The 18576-nt window shown below is 40.7% G+C and overlaps 1 protein-coding gene and 1 long non-coding RNA gene across 2 annotated transcripts; one reads left to right on the top strand and one right to left on the bottom strand.

Moving 5' to 3' along the window:
- Positions 1–103: 103 nt before the first annotated feature.
- On the top strand, positions 104–1378 carry LOC150030498 (uncharacterized). The gene is made up of 3 exons (XR_016526830.1): positions 104–185; positions 269–376; positions 461–1378. It is a non-coding gene; the product is annotated as an uncharacterized LOC150030498 (long non-coding RNA).
- A 12964-nt stretch (positions 1379–14342) lies between these two features.
- LOC150030497 (uncharacterized) lies at positions 14343–15078 on the bottom strand. The gene is made up of 2 exons (XM_090309614.1): positions 14996–15078; positions 14343–14853 (listed from the first exon to the last, which is right to left on the bottom strand). Exons 1-2 carry the CDS (start codon positions 15076–15078, stop codon positions 14343–14345), a joined length of 594 nt encoding a protein of 197 aa, XP_090165740.1.
- Between the last annotated feature and the right edge of the window lie 3498 nt (positions 15079–18576).

The following is an 18576-nucleotide window of genomic DNA, read 5'->3' as shown; positions in this document are numbered from 1 at the left end:
CGGTAAGTGTTGGTAAGTTTTGGGTAAGATCAGTTGAGTTTTGAAGGTTCTTGGTTGCATTAAATTTTGGATTTACTTTTTGGTTGATACCTATTATATTTGGAATTTAGATCCAAGATTGGAGTAGTTTGGAGTGCGCAACGTGCTATTCAGCAGGTTCGAGTTCGTGTCCAACAAGAAATTTGGTAACATTTATGGTTCTTGAGGTTGATCTTCGGACACCAGTAATGGTTGGATTAAGTAATTATTTAACTATTATTTTTTGAAGGTTTAAAGTCGCTGTCCATCAGAATTAGAGGTTGCTTTTCTTTGTGGATTTTAGTGGAGATTTTGGAGCCAAAGTCTGGAAGTGACCGTTGATCAAGCCACACTTTAGGTAAATCATTTTTGGGGTTGATGGTATGAATTGATGGGTGGAATTGGGCCTTAGTGTGAATTAAATGTTGGGTTTATGTTATAGGTTTAATTTGAGTTTCATTATCGAGTGGTTGCTTGGAGGGAAATATTTGGACTTACGATTTGAGTAAGTAATCTTACTACTGGAACTGCCCATGGGCTAGACACTAGATATATGCTAGCATGATAGATGAATATTATGGCAGAACGATAACATGATAGACGGATAGTATAGTATGACCGATATATGTTTTTGTAAGAGAATCTAAAAGATTTATTTGTGCACATAGATACTCTCATGCTAGTAAGAGATGATACTTGATTCACTGAGGTTGTATTTGATATGAGGATATTGAGACATATATGCATATTATATAGCCATGATGTTGAGGTGTATATGTATGTTATAAAACCATATCGTGATAATTGTAATGTTGAGACTGTGATACTGTCTTTACTGATTAGTTATATGGCCATTAGATATTGTGTTTCCTTCGGGATTCACCAGATATTGTGTTTCCTTCGGGATTCACTAGATATTTTGTTTCCTTCAGGATTCACCACATATTGTGTTTTCTTCGGGATTCACCAGAGATTGTGTATCCTTCAGAATTCACTAGGGGTTGTGTTTTCTTCGGGATTCACCAGGGGTTGTGTTTTCTTTGGGATTCACCAGGAGTTGTGTTTCCTTCAGGATTCACCAGAGGTTGTGGGTCCTACGGGACTTACTAGAGGTAGTGGGCATACTTAACTACAGTAGGATAGAAATCAGTTTTTCATGTATGTATATATCCATGAGAACTAGAGCAGTTTCTATGTTCCACCAGAGGTAGGCATCTAGAGGACATAGATGCCTAGCCTGACCCCAGTAGTGGGGTTACTTACTGAGTATTTTATACTCATCCTTTCTCATGTTGCTGTTTCAGTTAAAGGTAAAGATGCACCTACAATTGACAAATGAAATTCGTGATCGAGCCACTAGAACCAGTTTTATGCTTATGCTCATGAGATTTAGATTTCTTTTCATATATTTTTTTTAATTTAAGTTTTGAAGTTTGAAACTTACTATTAAGAATTTTTTTAGACTTATTTATTATCATTTATGATTTATGGGTATCCTGTTGTTGTTGTTGTTTTTTTTTTCTTTTTTTTTTTTTTTATATATATTTGAATTTAATGAAGAACTTTTGAACTTAACCTATTTATTTAGCATTTATTTCACCATAAAAGGGTGTCGTTTTAAGTTCCATGCATGCATGTATTTAGTAACGACCTAACTTGAGTCCTAAGGGGTCGGGTCATTACAGTTGGTATCAGAGTCCATGTTTTGGGTTCTGTAGACTAACTTACTATGTAAGTCTAGGTAGTCCCTGTGGCCCAGTGATAACTTGTAGAAATACAAGTTATTTATACTGCTTTATTTAGATATTGCGGCCAAAAGAAAGGAAAGTTTCATTAATTGTAGAGAAATTAGCTAAGAAATGCGAGAATTATAAATTGTCGTCAATACACCCACTGACACCATTGCGATGGTAGAAAAGAATATTTCAAGTCTGTTTTGTAGGAAATCAAGTCACCGCATGTGTTCATGGCTCAAAAGAAAAAAAGCAACGCATCTACGTCACATTGCGCCCATCATTCAGGAATGAATAGACGATCAATGCAATGATGGTGCATGCGACAATCGATCAAGAGCTAAGCGATTAACGCAACTTCAACTGCATGCGGTAATAAAAAACAACACCGCATGCGGGCAAACTATCGAAGATGCAAAATAGCAACGCAATTATGGAGGATCTAGACACATGTACAGATGACTGTTGTGCATTTCTGATGGGATTGATCGCGTAACAGAAGGACTATTCACTCCACCATTTCCGGAATTTCCATAACAATAAAGTGGGGTCCACTCTACAGAGAGTCAAAACTGAGCCTATAAATAGCCTCTGGAATTCTATGAGAAGATATACTTGATACGGGCATATTTGATATTTGTATATTGAGAGAGAGACTGGTTTGAGTGCTGATCGGAGAAGATTTAGGAAGATTTAAGAGACAAGTTCGAGAGGTGAGTCTCAGGACAAATCCTTTCAATCCCCGCCGTGAAACTCTGTACCAAGGTCACTCCTATCGGACGAGCAAGCCTGAGAGGGAAGCTCTTCCTTCCATTCACTCCGTTCGCCGACAAACAAATCCACCGTCCAGATCTATGTCAAGACGTTGGCACCTTTCTGTATTTGTTTCTATCTCTTATCATCAATTGTATTCATCTTCTTAATCTCTATCATTCACACCATGTATCAGACGCTAAATATTAGTATTGAATGTCATGATCATTTTCATCTCCATCTTTCTGTCTATTTCCGTTCCTCCATTAATAGCTTTCTCCATGATGTTTTTTTAATCCCTTGGTAATTAGAATGAATTAAACAAGTAAATTAATCTGTGCTAAAGAAATAAATATGTTTAGCTAAAGCATGCTAGACGACATCTTCACCTGTGAGAGCAGAAGTGAAGATGCCATTCTGCTTGTCAAGAAAAGGTTAGAAGAATGCATTAACTAAAGCGAGATGTACTTCCAGAGATGGAAGCAGGCTTGCGTTCATTACATTCATCCCTGTTTCACCATAGAGATGTGGGAACACGGCTGATCACCGAGAGGTGTATGCCAAAGGAAAGCAGAACCGTAGTTAAATCTTTAACGCAATTAATGAACTTGCGATGTTTATATTAATTACCCTTTCTATCTCTGTTTCATACATAAAGACTTGCCACCGCATAACACGACCCTTTGTATAATCTTCACAGTCAGTCTCAATCTCAGTATCATGTATCAGTATCTTGTATCTTGTATCATATTAGCTTAAGTTTACTTTTATCGCATTTTATTGTATTACTGCAACTTTACTTTACCATATACTTTACTTTACCGCAATTTTAAATACCTGTACACACACACTTTTTATTAATTGAAAAACACCCGGTCACATATATCACAAACGTAACACATTAACTACGTAATCCTTGTGTTCGTCCTCGGATCACTTCGAGAAACTTGCGGTGGAATTATACTTGGTTTCAATGCAAGGAAACTTGTGACAACGCATAGCATACTACAAGCATTTCATTAACAATGCATACATCTAGAAGTAGTATTGCATATCATCGCATCATCAAATTTCAAGTGACCAAGTTTATGGCGCCTTTGCCGGGGATTGGTAATGGTTAGTGTTGAATATGTTTGTGATATTTTGCAGGACAGATCTCTTTGTACTGGTTGTTTATCGCTGAAGAGCAGTCTGACGACTTATGAGCTCTGGAGTGATCCAGATATTCTAAGCGAACCCAGAGATCAGGTGTATTATTCGCGCGGAAGCACATTAGGGTTGAATTAACTAGTAAAGAAGCATGGCTAATAATAACGAGGCAACCGTAGAGAATCAAAGGGAAAATTGGCCAGCCCAAGACTCCATATTTTTTGCTGCTAACTGCAACATTCCTATGAGGAACTATGCGGCGTCGGATTTTTATAACTTCTCACTAGGAATTTCAAAACCCATGGTTGAGGAGAATGTAAGCTTTGAGTTAAGACCAATTATGCTGTAGATGATTCAGAATGTGGGGCAATTCAGAGGATTACAAGGAGAAGACCCGCATGCTCATTTGACGAGCTTTGTAGACATATGCAGCGCATTCTCCATGCCTGGTGTGACTCAAGAAGGACTTAGATTATATCTTTTCCCATACACACTGTGGGACGAAGCAAAGAGGTGGGCTCAGTCATTAGAGCCAGATGAGATTAACGCGGAACAGTTGGTTGACAGGTTCATGAACAGATTCTTCCCTCCAGCCATCAACGTAAGGAGACGAAGGGATGTGTTATTTTGAGCAAAAGGGTTATGAAACTTTAAGCACCGCCTGGGTGCATTTCAAACAGTTAGTGAAGAGTTGTCCACATATCGGGATTCCCAATAGCATTTTGATGGAGGCTTTTTACAATGGCTTAGATCAATCAACACAAGCAATTGCTAATGCTTCCGCAGAAGGAGGATTAATAGACAGATCATATACGGAAGCCAAGAGCACATTCGATCGCATCTCGCGACATTCTGATGAGTGGATTGATGCTAGGTTTGAGGAAAGTGGTCTAGAGCAAGAAAGAGTATAAAGTGCTGATGTGTCAACTAATACAATGAGCACACTGGTAGATCAGATGACCATGATGACCTCGCTCCTTCAGACAATGGCTAATCAACAGAGAAATCTCTCTCGGGGTTCAGCGCAAGTTAATGCGTTGATGCACGTGGCCGTAATGAATTGTGTTCAATGTGGAGGGACATCCAGTAGAAGTCTGCCTCTAGAATTAACAACTCGTATATTCTGTCTACAATGAATCGTTTGGCAACATCTACAACCCTGGTTGGTGGGATCACCTAACTTTAAGTTGAGACAGGAATCACAACCAGAGGAGCCATAGTTTCCATTAGAATAGTTATCAAGGGGATCGAGGTAGCCCTCCGGTCTTCATTAATCCAGACTGTAGCCCAGGTAACTCTCAAAGTATACCACCCTACAACCAACCGTTCTTATATGATACCTCTTGTAGTACGTAGTCTCTAGAGACTTCATTGAAGCATTATATCGAAAAAAGCAAGGCAATTAGACAATCGCAAGTTGCCTCCCTTAGAGGTTTGGAAAAGCAGATTGAACAATTTGCGATTGAGTTGAAAAATAATGCGCTTGGTATGCTGCCTAGCAGTTCAGGAGCATCTGGGCCACGAGGTAAAGAGCAATGTCATGCAGTGACATTAAGGAGTGGTAAAACAACAACCCCAATGCCACCAATACCAGATTCAACAATAAGACCAGTGGATCTAATTGTCGATGATGACCAATCAACCAGTAGTGGAAAAATTACACGTCCAAAAGTAAGTATACCTACAAAAGATGAAGCTCCTCAAGACTTGAATTCTAAATCAACGCAACCTTCAGCTAATGAAACACAGCAAGAACAGGACCTCAACGAACAGCCAACTAAACAAGAAGTACGACAGGATCCTCCACCTTTCCTGTCCAGGTTGAAGAAGAAAGATGATAGTAAGCAATTTCAGAGGTTCCTGGATGTTCTCTGACAATTACACATCAATATTCCCTTAATAGAAGCTTTGGAACAGATGCCGAGCTATGTAAAATTTCTCAAGGATATACTAGTTAACAAAAGAGAGATTGGGGAGAATGAAATAGTTGCGTTAACAAATGAATGTAGTGCACTGTTTCAAAACAATATCCCCACCAAAATGAAGGATCCTAGGAGTTTTACATTTCCCTGCTCAATAGGAGGGAAGAAGGTCGAGAACGTGCTGTGCGATTTAGGGGCGAGCATAAATCTAATGCCATTATCAATCTTTAAGAAGTTGGATATCGACAACACAAGATCCATAACCTTTGGACCCTTTACCCTTAATAATTCGCCCTCCAAGCCCTCCCGCATAACCTTCTTCTTCCCTTCTCGAGCACTGTACCAATCTTTTATTTCCCCCATATTCTCCAACCGCATATCTAGCAGCCCCATCATCACCTTCAGCATCATCATCACAACTTCCCCTTCCACCGCCGCATGTTGATGACCCACACGATTTGGGTGAAGGCACTTCTGCCTAACCCCAAAATGTAGATGGCGAGGCATTGCAGGCACAACCTACCATTGCTTCCTTAGCTGCTGAGTTAGCAGATATGCAGTCCCTTCTTACTCAGCAACAATAACTCTTCTCTCAATAGTAAGAGCTCTTCTCTCAGCAACAAGCCTTCTTTGGCTAGAGAATGGATGCGGTAATTGAGCGAGTCGACAATTTACAACGCAGTGCTGCCATGACAAGGCAGGTGTTGATCAATATTCAGCGCAACACTTATACGATTCACCTACACCAAAGACAGATAGCGGAGCGCAGACATGAGTACTTTAATTTTCTGATAGCATATCTTCATGGACCCATGGTTCCTCCGCATCTCAGGCAGCATTTGATTTTTGCAGAAGCTCCTCAAGTACCATATCCGAACCCTTCCCCAAAACCTTCTGCTCCTCAATAATCTTTACATTTATTTTTGCGGCCATTCTGTTAATTTTATTTAATTCATTATTTTTCTATGCTTATCTAAATTCTTTGATTCTTTGTACAGGCAACAATTTTTGTATTGTGTTATTTGTAATTACTTGTATACTTAGTTAATTTTTAATACAATTAAGTAACAATTCTATCCATATGCCTGTGCCTCTTCTTTATCATCCTTTGTCAACTTTGCGATATTCTTAATCTTTTATTTTGTGTTATTCATTGTGTTGCCATGATGTATAATATGCACACACTTAAAAACATTTCTCACACTTTGTATTTTCTAACACACACTTAGTTAATTCGTAGCTTAGCAATACTTTATCTTTTATCCTTCAAAATTTTGCTCAAACCTTCTTTTTGAAATTTTGTCTTAGTGTTTGTCTATTCTATCCAAACAACGCAATGAGGACCATGCGCATCTCTAAGTTTGGGGGTGGGGAAGGTCTGAGCAGATGAGATCAAGAGTATGCGGTCATTAAGAAAAATGCACTCATTATTTAAAAACTAATAATAATAATAATAATTTTTCATATAAACTCCAATATCAACACAAGGGAAACCTCAAAAACATTCCCAACCTGATAAGAGTTAAGTTGTGAAAGGAGCCTGCTCGTAGTTGGATGTTCACATGACACCTGTGGGAGCAAGCCAAAACGAAGGTGGGTTTCCAAGAACAACGCAATATGAAAAGAGAGAAATGCAAAAAGAAAAATAAAAGAAAACAAGAGACAACTCCTCTGAAACTCATGAGTTAAAGTTGAGATTGGCACACAACCGTAGTTGGATTTTCGCATGACACCCATGGGAACAAGCCAAAACAAAGGGTGTAACCATGATCAACAGTCTCTAATAAATGACGCAAAATTTGACCACCACATCCAGATGCATCAAGTTGTTTTGATAAGAAGAGTTAAACATTCTTTTTAAAACTAGAAAAGCATTTTTGAGTAGAAATTTTTAGTATAGAAGAATAAAGTAGGGCTTTGTTAGGAATTAGCAAGGATGGAAGGAAATTGCGTTGTTAAGTAATGTGCCTAGGTGGAGCATTCGGAGCAATTGATGCAAAAATTTAGGATAGGAATTGAGCATTGTTGCTTTAGTAGAAGATATGCTTGAGGACAAGCATATATCTAAATTTGGGGGTGTGATAACTTGTAGAAATACAAGTTATTTATACTGCTTTATTTAGATATTGCGGCCAAAAGAAAGGAAAGTTGCGTCAATTGTAGAGAAATTAGCTAAGAAATGCGAGAATTATAAATTGTCATCAATACACCCACTGACACCATTGTGATGGTAGAAAAGAATATTTCAAGTCTGTTTTGTAGGAAATCAAGTCACCGCATGCGTTCATGGCTCAAGAGAAAAAGAACAACGCATCTACATCGCATTGCGCCCATCATTCAGGAATGAATAGACGATCAATGCAATGACGACGCATGCGACAATCGATCAAGAGCTAAGCGATTAACGCAACTTCAACCGCATGCGGTAATAAAAAACAACACCGCATGCGGGCAAACGATCGAAGATGCAAAAGAGCAATGCAATTGTGGAGGATCCAGACATATGTACAGATGACCGTTGTGCATTTCTGACGGGATTGATCGCGTAACAGAAGGAATATTCACTTCACCATTTCCAGAATTTCCATAACAATAAAGTGGGTGTCCACACTGCAAAGAGTCAAAACTGAGCCTATAAATAGCCTCTGGAATTTTATGAGAAGATATACTTGATACAGGCATATTTGATATTTGTATATTGAGAGAGAGACTGGTCTGAGTGCTGATCGGAGAAGATCTAGGAAGATTTAAGAGACAAGGCTGAGAGGTGAGTCTCAGGGCAAATCCTTTCAATCCCCGCCGTGAAGCTCTATACCAAGGTCACTCCTATCGGACGAGCAAGCCTGAGAGGGAAGCTCTTCCTTCCATTCACTCCATTCGCCGGCAAGCAAATCCACCGTCCAGATCTGTGTCAAGACGTTGGCACTTTTTTGTATTTGTTTCTATCTCTTATCATCAATTGTATTCATCTTCTTAATCTCTATTATTCACACCATGTATCAGACGCTAAATATTAGTATTGAATGTCATGATCATTTTCATCTCCATCTTTCTGTCTATTTCCGTTCCTCCATTAATCACTTTCTCCATGATGTTTTCTTAATCCCTTGGTAATTAGAATGAATTAAACAAATAAATTAATCTGTGCGAAAGAAATAAATATGTTTAGCTAAAGCATGCTAGACGACATCTTCACCTATGAGAGCAGAAGTGAAGATGCCATTCTGCCTGTCGAGAGAAGGTTAGAAGAATGCGTTAACTAAAGCTAGAAGTATTCCAGAGATGGAAGCAGGCTTGCGTTCATTACGTTCATCCCTGTTTCACCATAGAGATGTGGGAACACGGCCGATCACTGAGAGATGTACGCCAAAGGAAAGCGAAACCGTAGTTATACCTTTAACACAATTAATGAACTTGCGATATTTGTATTAATTACCCTTTCTATCTCTGTTTCATACATAAAGACTTGCCACCGCATAACACGACCCTTTGTATAATCTTCACAGTCAGTTTCAATCTCAGTATCATGTATCAGTATCCTGTATCTTGTATCATATTAGCTTAGGTTTACTTTTATCGCATTTTATTATATTACCGCAACTTTACTTTACCGCATATTTTACTTTACCGCAATTTTAAATACCTGTACACACACACTTTTTATTAATTGAAAAACACCCGGTCACATATATCACAAACGTAACACATTAACTACACAATCCCTGTGTTCGACCTCGGATCACTCCGAGAAACTTGCGGTGGAATTATACTTGGTTTCAACGCAATGAAACTTGTGAAAACGCATAGCATACTACAAGCATTTCATTAATAATGCATACCTAGAAGTAGTATCGCATATCATCGCATCATCAAATTTCAAGTCACCACCCAGTAATGGATTAATGGATTCCTCGTCATTGCCAGGTATATCATACTAATGAAAGTTTTTAGTGCATATATGAGATTAGTGATGTAATGTTTTGAGTAGCATGATTTCTGAGAAAGATCCAGAGGTAGATAGCTAATTTATGAGTTCATGACATGACATGACACCCAACTCTAGAGCAAGAAAGACTGTTAGAGGAGGGGTGCAAGAAGAAGAAGTTGAGAGTAGCCAAACTGTCCCGACAGCTTCGAATCCACCTATGACCCAAGTCGATGAGAAGGCAATGGAAGCCAGAATTAGTGAAGCTGTTGCATCCTCCCTAATGGAAAAACTACAGGAGCTGATCCGTAACACGATGGCTGGATAGACTACCCAGAACTAGGCTCAGGAGGAACCAATGCCATCTGAGCAGTTATAGCAGACTCGACCGCAGAATAGAGACATGTAGGACCTGTCTCTTGAAGCTAAATATTTGAGGGATTTCGGGAAGTTTGACCCTTACTCCTTTGATGGATCTTCTGGGGACCCTATCAAAGTAGATATGTGGTTGTCATCTATCGAGATGATTTTTCGTTTTATGAGGTGCCCGAAAGAGCACAAGCTCCAATGTATAGTTTTCATGTTGACTGGCAACGCATAAATCTGGTGGCATTCAGCAGAGAAAATGATTAATACTGGTGGAGAACTTGCAACCTGGGAGTAGTTCAAGGAGCGTTTCTATGAGAAGTATTTTTTGGCCAACACCCGGTATAACAAGTGGGCAGAATTCTTGAACTTGAGACAGGGAGTTATGTCGGTGGAGGAGTATGAGCAGGAATTTGATAAGTTGCCCCACTTTGCTTCTAAACTAGTAGCCATCGAGGTAGCGAGGACAGAGAGATTCATCCAGGGTTTGAGAAGTGGACTGCGAGGTATGGTACATGCCTTGGATCTCAAGACGTATGTTGCGGCACTGTGGGCCACCATGAGGATTGATACCGACTCCCAGGCGGGAGAAGAGTACAGGAGGTCGCTCGGGGTTGGGACCTCTGTAGGTCAAAAAAGGAAGGCTAAGCCCAGGGCTCCTAAGCATCAGCAGAGGAACTAGAATGCAGTGAATGCTCCACGTCAGTGGGGACAGCAGGGCTCCCAAGCTGTGACTGTGAAGGTGGATAGGCCGATATGTACTACTTGTGGTAGGCGACGCTGGGGACTTTGCCTAGCCGGCTCTAGGTTTGTTTTTGATGTGGTTAGAAGGGGCATATGTCAGAGAAATGCCCAAGAAGGAACGTACCCGAACACAGGGGCCAGCCTGTAAGCTCGTTTCTGGGAGGCCCAAGTCGTCAGCTGCAGCAGAGTAGGGTGTTTTCTACCACTCGGCGTGAGGCCAAGAAGTTAGGCACAATGGTGACAGGTACGCTTCCCATTTTGGGGAACCATGCTTTAGTTTTGTTTCTCTAGCTCTTCGCACTTGTTTATATCTTCCGTATTTGGAAGGCATACCATGTTAGAGTCAGAACCTTTTCCCTTTGCACTATCTATTTCTACTCCATTAGGAGAGATCATGTTAGCTACAAAAAAGATAAAAGCATGTCAAGTAGAGATAGTAATTCATGCATTAGATGTGACCTTGATAATTTTAGATATGCGAGATTTTGATGTGATATTGGGCATGGATTGGTTAGCTACTAATCATGCCAGCATAGATTGCTCCAGTAAGGAGGTCATCTTTAACCCTCTACAGGAGCCAGATTTAAGTTTAAAGGGGTTGGGATCGTGGTCCTACCTAAAGTGATTTCAGCATTAAAGGGCAATAGACTGTTTGACCAAGGACCCTAGGGCTTTATGGCTAGTGTGGTTGACACTAGAGAGGCTGAAGTCACCTTGACTTCAGAGCCAGTAGTAAGAGATTTTCCAGACGTTTTTCCAGAGGATCTTCCCGGACTGCCCTCGCAGTGGGAGATAGATTTTGCTATTGAGTTGGAGCCAGGCACAGCCCTTATTTCGAAGGCTCCATACAGGATGGCACCAGTAAAGTTGAGGGAACTGAAGGTCTAATTGCAGGAGTTGTTGGACAAGGGTTCATACGCCCTAGTGTGTCACCATGAGGTGCACTCGTTTTGTTTGTGAAAAAGAAGGATGGAACGTTACGTCTGTGCATTGATTACAGAGAGCTGAACAAGGTGACCGTCAAGAATAAGTACCCCCTCCCTAGGATTGATGACTTTTTCGACCGGTTGCAGGGAGCTACGGTGTTCTCAAAGATTGGTCTCCAGTCAGGATACCATCAGCTGAAGATAAAGGACAGTGACATACCCAAGACAGATTTTCATTCGAGGTATGGGCATTATGAGTTCATAGTGATGTCGTTCGGTCTAACGAATGCCCCAGCAGTGTTCATGGATATGATGAATAGGGTGTTCAAGGAATTTCTTGATACCTTCGTGATTGTTTTTATTGATGACATCTTGGTTTATTCTAAGACAGAGGCCGAACATAAGGAGCATTTGCGGAAAGTTTTGGAGACATTGAGGGCCAATAAGCTATATGCTAAGTTTTCTAAATGTGAATTTTGGTTGGGGCATGTGTCCTTTCTAAGGCATGTAGTATCGAAGAAAGATGTCTCCGTGGATCCTACAAAGATTGAGGTAGTTATGAGTTGGGATCATCCAACCACAGTCAGTGAGGTGCACAGTTTCTTGGGGTTAGCAGGCTACTATATACGATTTGTAAAGGACTTCTCTCGAATAGCGCCCCATTGACTCAGTTGACTCGAAAGGGAGCAGCTTTTGTTTGGAATGAGGCTTGTGAGAACAGTTTCCAAGATCTCAAGCAGAGGTTGGTTTCAGCCCCCAGTTCTTATAGTACCAGATGGATCAGGTAGTTTTGTTATTTACAGCAACGCGTCCAAGAAGGGGTTGGGATGCGTACTGATGCAGCAGGGCAGAGTAGTTGTTTACGCTTCACGTCAGTTAAAGAAGCATGAACAAAATTATCCCACACACGACTTGGAATTAGCAACAGTGGTTTTCGCTCTCAAGATCTGGAGGCACTGGATAGAAGATACAGATCTGCACCGACCACAAGAGTTTAAAGTACTTTTTGACTCAAAAGGAGTTGAACATGAAGCAAAGAAGGTGGTTAGAGCTGGTGAAGGATTATGACTACGAAATTTTGTACCAGCTAGGAAAGGCGAATGTAGTGGCAGATGCCCTAAGTAGAAAGGTGGCTCATTCAGTAGCCCTCATTACTAGATAGATTCATTTGTGCAAGGAGCTAGAGCAGGCAGAAATTGCAGTGGCGACGGGGAAGGTCACGACACAGTTAGCGCAGTTGTCAGTGCGACCAAGTCTAAGGCAGAGAATTATTGATGCGTAACATTGTGACCCTTATCTGGAGGAGAGAGTTTCGTAGGGTTGGAGTCAGGCTAGGATGGTGCAAATTCTTGTATATCTGATATCAAGAATTCACCATCCTAGCCTGACTCCACCCTACGAACTCTCTCCTCCAGATAAGAGTCACAACGTTACGCATCAATAATTCTCTGCCTTAGACTCGGTCGCATTGAAAACTGCGCTAACTATGCCATGACCTTCCTACTGCCACTACAATTTCAACTCGCTCTAGCTCATTGGACAAATGAGTCTGTCTAGTAATGAGGGCCGCTAAATGAGCCACCTTTCTGCTTAGGGCATTTGCCACTACATTCACCTTCCCTGGGTGGTACAAAATTTCGCAGTCATAATCCTTCACCAGCTCTAGCCACCTTCTTTGCCTCATGTTCAACTCCTTTTGAGTGAAAAAGTACTTTAAACTCTTGTGGTCGGTGAAGATCTGTATCTTCTCTCCATATAAGTAGTGTCTCCAGATCTTGAGAGCGAAAACCACTGCTGCTAATTCCAAGTCGTGTGTGGGATAATTTTGTCCATGTTCTTTAGCTGATGTGAAGCGTAAGCAACTACTTTGCCCTGCCGCATCAGTACGCATCCCAACCCCTTCTTGGATGCATCACTGTAAATGACAAAACCATCTGATCCATCTGGTACTATAAGAACTAGGGCTGAAACAATCTCTGCTTGAGATCTTAGAAACTGTTCTCATAAGCCTCATTCCAAACGAAAGGGGCTCCCTTCCAGGTCAACTGAGTCAATGGGGCGGCGATGTTAGAGAAGTCCTTCACAAATCATCTATAGTAGCTGGCTAACCCCAAGAAACTGCGCACCTCACTGACTGTGGTTGGACGAGCCCAACTCGTAACTGCCTCAATCTTTGCAAGATCCACAGAGACACATTCCTTCGATACTACATGCCTAGAAAGGACATTTGCCTCAACCAAAACTCACATTTAGAAAACTTAGCATACAACTTATTGGCCCTCAACGTCCCCAAAACTTTCCGCAAATGCTTCTCATGTTTAGCCTCTGTCTTGGAATAAACCAAGATGTCATCAATAAAAACAATCATAAAGGTGTCGAGGAATTTCTTGAACACCATATTCATTAGATCCATGAACACTGCTGGGGCATTCGTTAGGCCGAACGACATCACTATAAACTCATAATGCTCATACCTCGAATGAAAAGATGTCTTGGGTATGTCACTGTCCTTTATTTTCAGCAGATGGTATCCTGACCGGAGATCAATCTTTTAGAATACCGTAGCTCCCTGCAACTGGTCGAACAAGTCATCGATCTTGGGGAGGGGATACTTGTTCTTGACGGTCACCTTGTTCAGCTCTCTGTAATCAATGCACAGACGTAACGATCCATCCTTCTTTTTTACAAACAAAACATGTGTACCCCATGGTAACACGCTAGGGCGTATGAAACCCTTATCCAACGACTCCTGCAATTGGACCTTCAATTCCCTCAACTCTGCTGGTGCCATCCTGTATGGAGCCTTCTAAATAGGGGTTGTGCCGAGCTCCAACTCAATAGCAAAATCTATCTCCCACTGTGGAGGCAGTCTAGGAAGATCCTCTAGAAAAACGTCTGGAAAATCTCTCACTACTAGCTCTGAAGTCAAGGTGACTTCAGCCTTTCTAGTGTCAACCACACTGGCCATAAAGCCCCAGGCTCCTTGGTCAAATAGTCTACTGGCCTTTAATGCTGAAATAACTTTTGGTAGAACCACAGTTCCAACCCCTTTAAACTTAAAACTGGCTCTTGTAAGGGGGTTAAAGATTACCTCCTTATGGGAGCAATCTATGCTGACATGATTAGTAGCTAACCAATCCATGCTCAATATCACATCAAAATCACGCATATCTAAAATTATCAATGTCACATCTAATGCGTGATTTTCTATCTCTACTTGACATGTTTTTATTCTTTTTGTGGCTAACATGATCTCTCCTGATGAAGTGGAAATAGACAGTGCAAAGGGCAAAGGTTCTGACTCTAACATGGCATGCCTTACAAATACAGAAGATATAAACGAGTGTGAAAAGCCAGAGTCAAATAAAACTAAAGCATGGTGCCCCAAAATGGGAAGCGTACCTGTCACCAGTGTGCCTGACTTCTCGGCCTCACACTGAGTGGTAGAAAACACTCTACCCTGCTGCTGCTGAAGACTCGAGCCTCCTTAAAACGAGCTTACAGGTTGGCCTTTGAGTTTCGACGCGTTCCTCTTTGGGCATTTCTCAGACATATGCCCCTTCTGGCCACATTAAAAAAAACCCCAGAGCCGGCTTGGCATCGTCCCCAGTGTCGCCTACCACAAGTAGTACATATCGGCCTATCCTCCTTAATAGTCACAACCTGGGAGCCATGCTGTCCTCAGTTACGTGGAGCATTCACTGTGTTCTAATTCCTCTGCTGATGCTCAAGAGCCCTGGGCTCAGCCTTCCTTTTCTGACCTGCAGAGGTCCTAACCCCGAGTGACCTCCTATACTCTTCTCCCGCCTGGGAGTCTACATCAATCCTCACGGTGGCCCGTAGTGCCTCAGCATATGTCTTGAGGTCCAAGGCATGTACCAAACCTCGCAGTCTGCTCTTCAAACCTTGAATGAATCTCTCTGTCCTCGTTGCCTAAGTGACTACTAGTTCAGGAGCAAAGTGGGACAACTTATCAAATTCCTGCTCATACTTCTCCACCGACATAACCCCCTGTTTCAAGTTCAAGAATTTTGTCTGTTTGTTGTACCGGGTGTTGGCCGAAAAATACTTCTCATAGAAATGTTCCTTGAACTTCTCCTAGGTTGCAAGTTTCCCACCAGTATCAATCATTTTCTCTACTGAACGCCACCAGATTTCTGCGTTGCCAGTCAACATGAAAACTGCACATTGGAGCTTGTGCTCTTCTGGGCACCTCATAAAACAAAAAATCATCTCGATAGATGACAACCACATCTCTGATTTGGTGGGGTCCCCCAAAGATCCATCAAAGGAGCGAGGGTCAAACTTCTTTAATTCCCTCAGGTGTTTAGCCTCAAGAGACAGGCCCTACATGTCTTTATCTTGCGGTCGGGTTTGCTGTAACTGTTTGGGTGGCACCGGTTCCTCCTGAGCCTGGTTTTGGGTAGTCTGTCCTGCCATCGTGTTACAGATCAGTTCTTGTAGTTTTCCCATTAGGGAGGATGCAACATCTTCACTAATTCTGGCTTCCATTGCCTTCTCATCGACTTGGGCCATAGGTGGATTTCGAGTTGTCAGGACAGTCTGGCTACTCTTAACTCCCTCTTCCTGTACCCCTTCTCTAACGGTCTTTCTTGTTCTAGGTTTAGGTGTCATGTCCTGTCATAAACTCATAAATTAGCTATCTACCTCTAGATCTTTCTCAAAAATCATGCTATTAAAACATTACATCACTAATCTCATATATGCACTGAAAACTTCATTAGTAGGACATACCAGGCAATGACGAGGAATCCATTACTAGGCCACAGGGACTACCTAGACTTACGTAGTAAGTTAGTCTACAGAACCCAAAACATGGGCTCTAATACCAACTATAACAACTCGACTCCCTAGAACTCAAGCTAGGCCGTTACTAAATACATGCATGCATGGAACTTAAAACGACGCCTTTTTTATGGTGAAATAAATGTTAAATAAATAAGGTAAGTTCAAAAGCCCTTCATTAAATTCAAATATAAAAACAATAGGGTACCCATAAATTGTAAATGTTAATAAATAAGTCTGAAAACAATTTTTAACAATAAGTTTCAAATATCAAAACTGAAAGTTAAGAAAAACATGAAAAGAAATTTAAATCTCATGAGCAGAAGCATAAAACTGGTCCCAGTGGCTCGATCACGAATTCCGTTTGTCAATCGTCAGTGCCTCTCTACCTTTACCTGAAACAACAACATGAGAAAGGATGAGTATAAAACACTCAGTAAGTAACCCCACTACTGGGGTCAGGCTAGGCATCTATGTCCTCTAGATGCCTACCTCTGGTGGAACATATAAATTGCTCTAGTCCTTATGGCACACATACATACATGAAAAACCGATTTGTATCCTACTGTAGTTAAGTATGTCCACTACCTCTGGTGAATCCCGAAGGAAACACAATATCTGGTGAATCCCGAAGGAAGTACAATCTGGTGAGTCTGGAAGAAAACACAATCTGGTGAATGCCGAATGAAACACATTTGGTGAATCCCGAAGGAAACACAATCTTGTGAATCTCGAAGGAAACAAAATCTGGTGAATGCCGAAGGAAACACAATATCTAGTGGGCATCTAACTAATAAGAAAAATCACTATCATAGTCTCAACATCATAATTATCACAATATAATTCTATGACATACATATACACCTCAACATCATGGCTCTACAACATACATATATGCCTCAATATCCCCAGATCAAATACAACTTCATGGAATCAAATATCATCTCATGCTAGCAAATAAATCTTCCAGGTCCTCATACAAGAACATACATCGGTTATACTATACTATCAGTCTATCATGCATCGTTTTGTCCGTGGGCAGTTCCAGTAGTAAGATTACTTACTCAAAATTGAGTCTAAAATTAACCTAAGCAAACAAACTCCTTTCTAGCTTTCCAACTGACTTAGGTACTAGAATATGAATCAATAATCAATTTCAACTTTCAGCCCAATTTTAGCACTACTAACACAACTTATCCAAAATGAACCTTGATCAACAATCGTTCCAAAAATTTCAGTCTCTAAAATCTTTCATATAACAGATTTTAATACCAATGGTCATCACCTAAATTCTTCCCGAACACTGTAATTCCAACCTTAAAATAAGACCCAAAAGATTTTAGACCATGAACTTGATGGGCATTTATTAATTTCTAGAAAAATATCCAAACTTTAATCAAAAAAACCAAAACTTGAGATTTGGTAAGCCTCACAACAGATTGAGCGGCGGCTGCATAATGTGGACTTCTGAGCACAGAGGCGGACACAGGTGTGAGGCTGATGCTGGACGGCGGGGGGATCGATCGGTGACGCACGAAGGTAGGCTTCGTCTGGAAGAGCGGTGCATACACAATGGCGTGGATGACTCCACGAGCGGCGCTGGGCAAGGTCCTCAGTAGCGTGATTGGAGGCACGACCGACTGGGGTGGCTGAATGGTCGGGCGAAGCGGCGGCGCGAGGAGGAAAATAAGAGCTCGAGGGGGGGTATGGTGGCTCGGGAAACGTGAGGAAGAAGGAAAAGGGAAAATTATTTTTATAAAATAATAATAATAATAATAATAATAATAATAATAATAATAAAACTTAAAACTTAAAAAGGAAATAAAATTAATTTATTTTATTTTTTTCCTTATTCCACTTTATTTTCCAAAAATGAAATTAATTCCCACCATTAACTTCCAAATTTAATAATTTCAACGTCAACAATTAAATTCCTACAATTACACTTCAAGTCCAAAATTTCAAAAATGTCCTCAAATAATTAAAATTACTGAAATTACATTATTACTAAAAAAAAGCGGGACGTTACACTATGTGTCTTTTATTTCACATACTTTAGTAGTTGAATTTTTAGTTTCTTTAGTTTGTTAAGTTCTTCAAGTTGAATTTTTCTCTTGATCATGTGGATAATTATTTTCTCAAGTAGATTCTATTCTCTTTTATTTAGGTTACTATGAAATATTATTCATCTCAATTTTTATCATTTATTTCTTTAATCATGAGCTAAGTTTTTC

The sequence above is a fragment of the Benincasa hispida genome, unplaced genomic scaffold (assembly GCF_027475165.1).
Source record: "Benincasa hispida cultivar pf3 unplaced genomic scaffold, pf3_genome.v1.1 HicScf1848, whole genome shotgun sequence".
In the NCBI taxonomy this organism is placed as follows: domain Eukaryota; kingdom Viridiplantae; phylum Streptophyta; class Magnoliopsida; order Cucurbitales; family Cucurbitaceae; genus Benincasa; species Benincasa hispida.
The sequence above is the reverse complement of the archived record's forward strand: the minus strand, read 5'-3'. Positions and strand labels throughout refer to the sequence as shown.

Excerpts from the sequence above, each read along its gene's own strand:
- LOC150030497 (XM_090309614.1), bottom strand. The coding sequence starts at position 15,078 with ATGCCCAAAGAGGAACGCGTCGAAACTCAAAGGCCAACCTGTAAGCTC. Across the intron at positions 14,854-14,995 it reads GAGTCTTCAGCAGCAGCAGG|GCATGCCATGTTAGAGTCAG; the intron begins GTAGAGTGTTTT and ends TGTATTTGTAAG.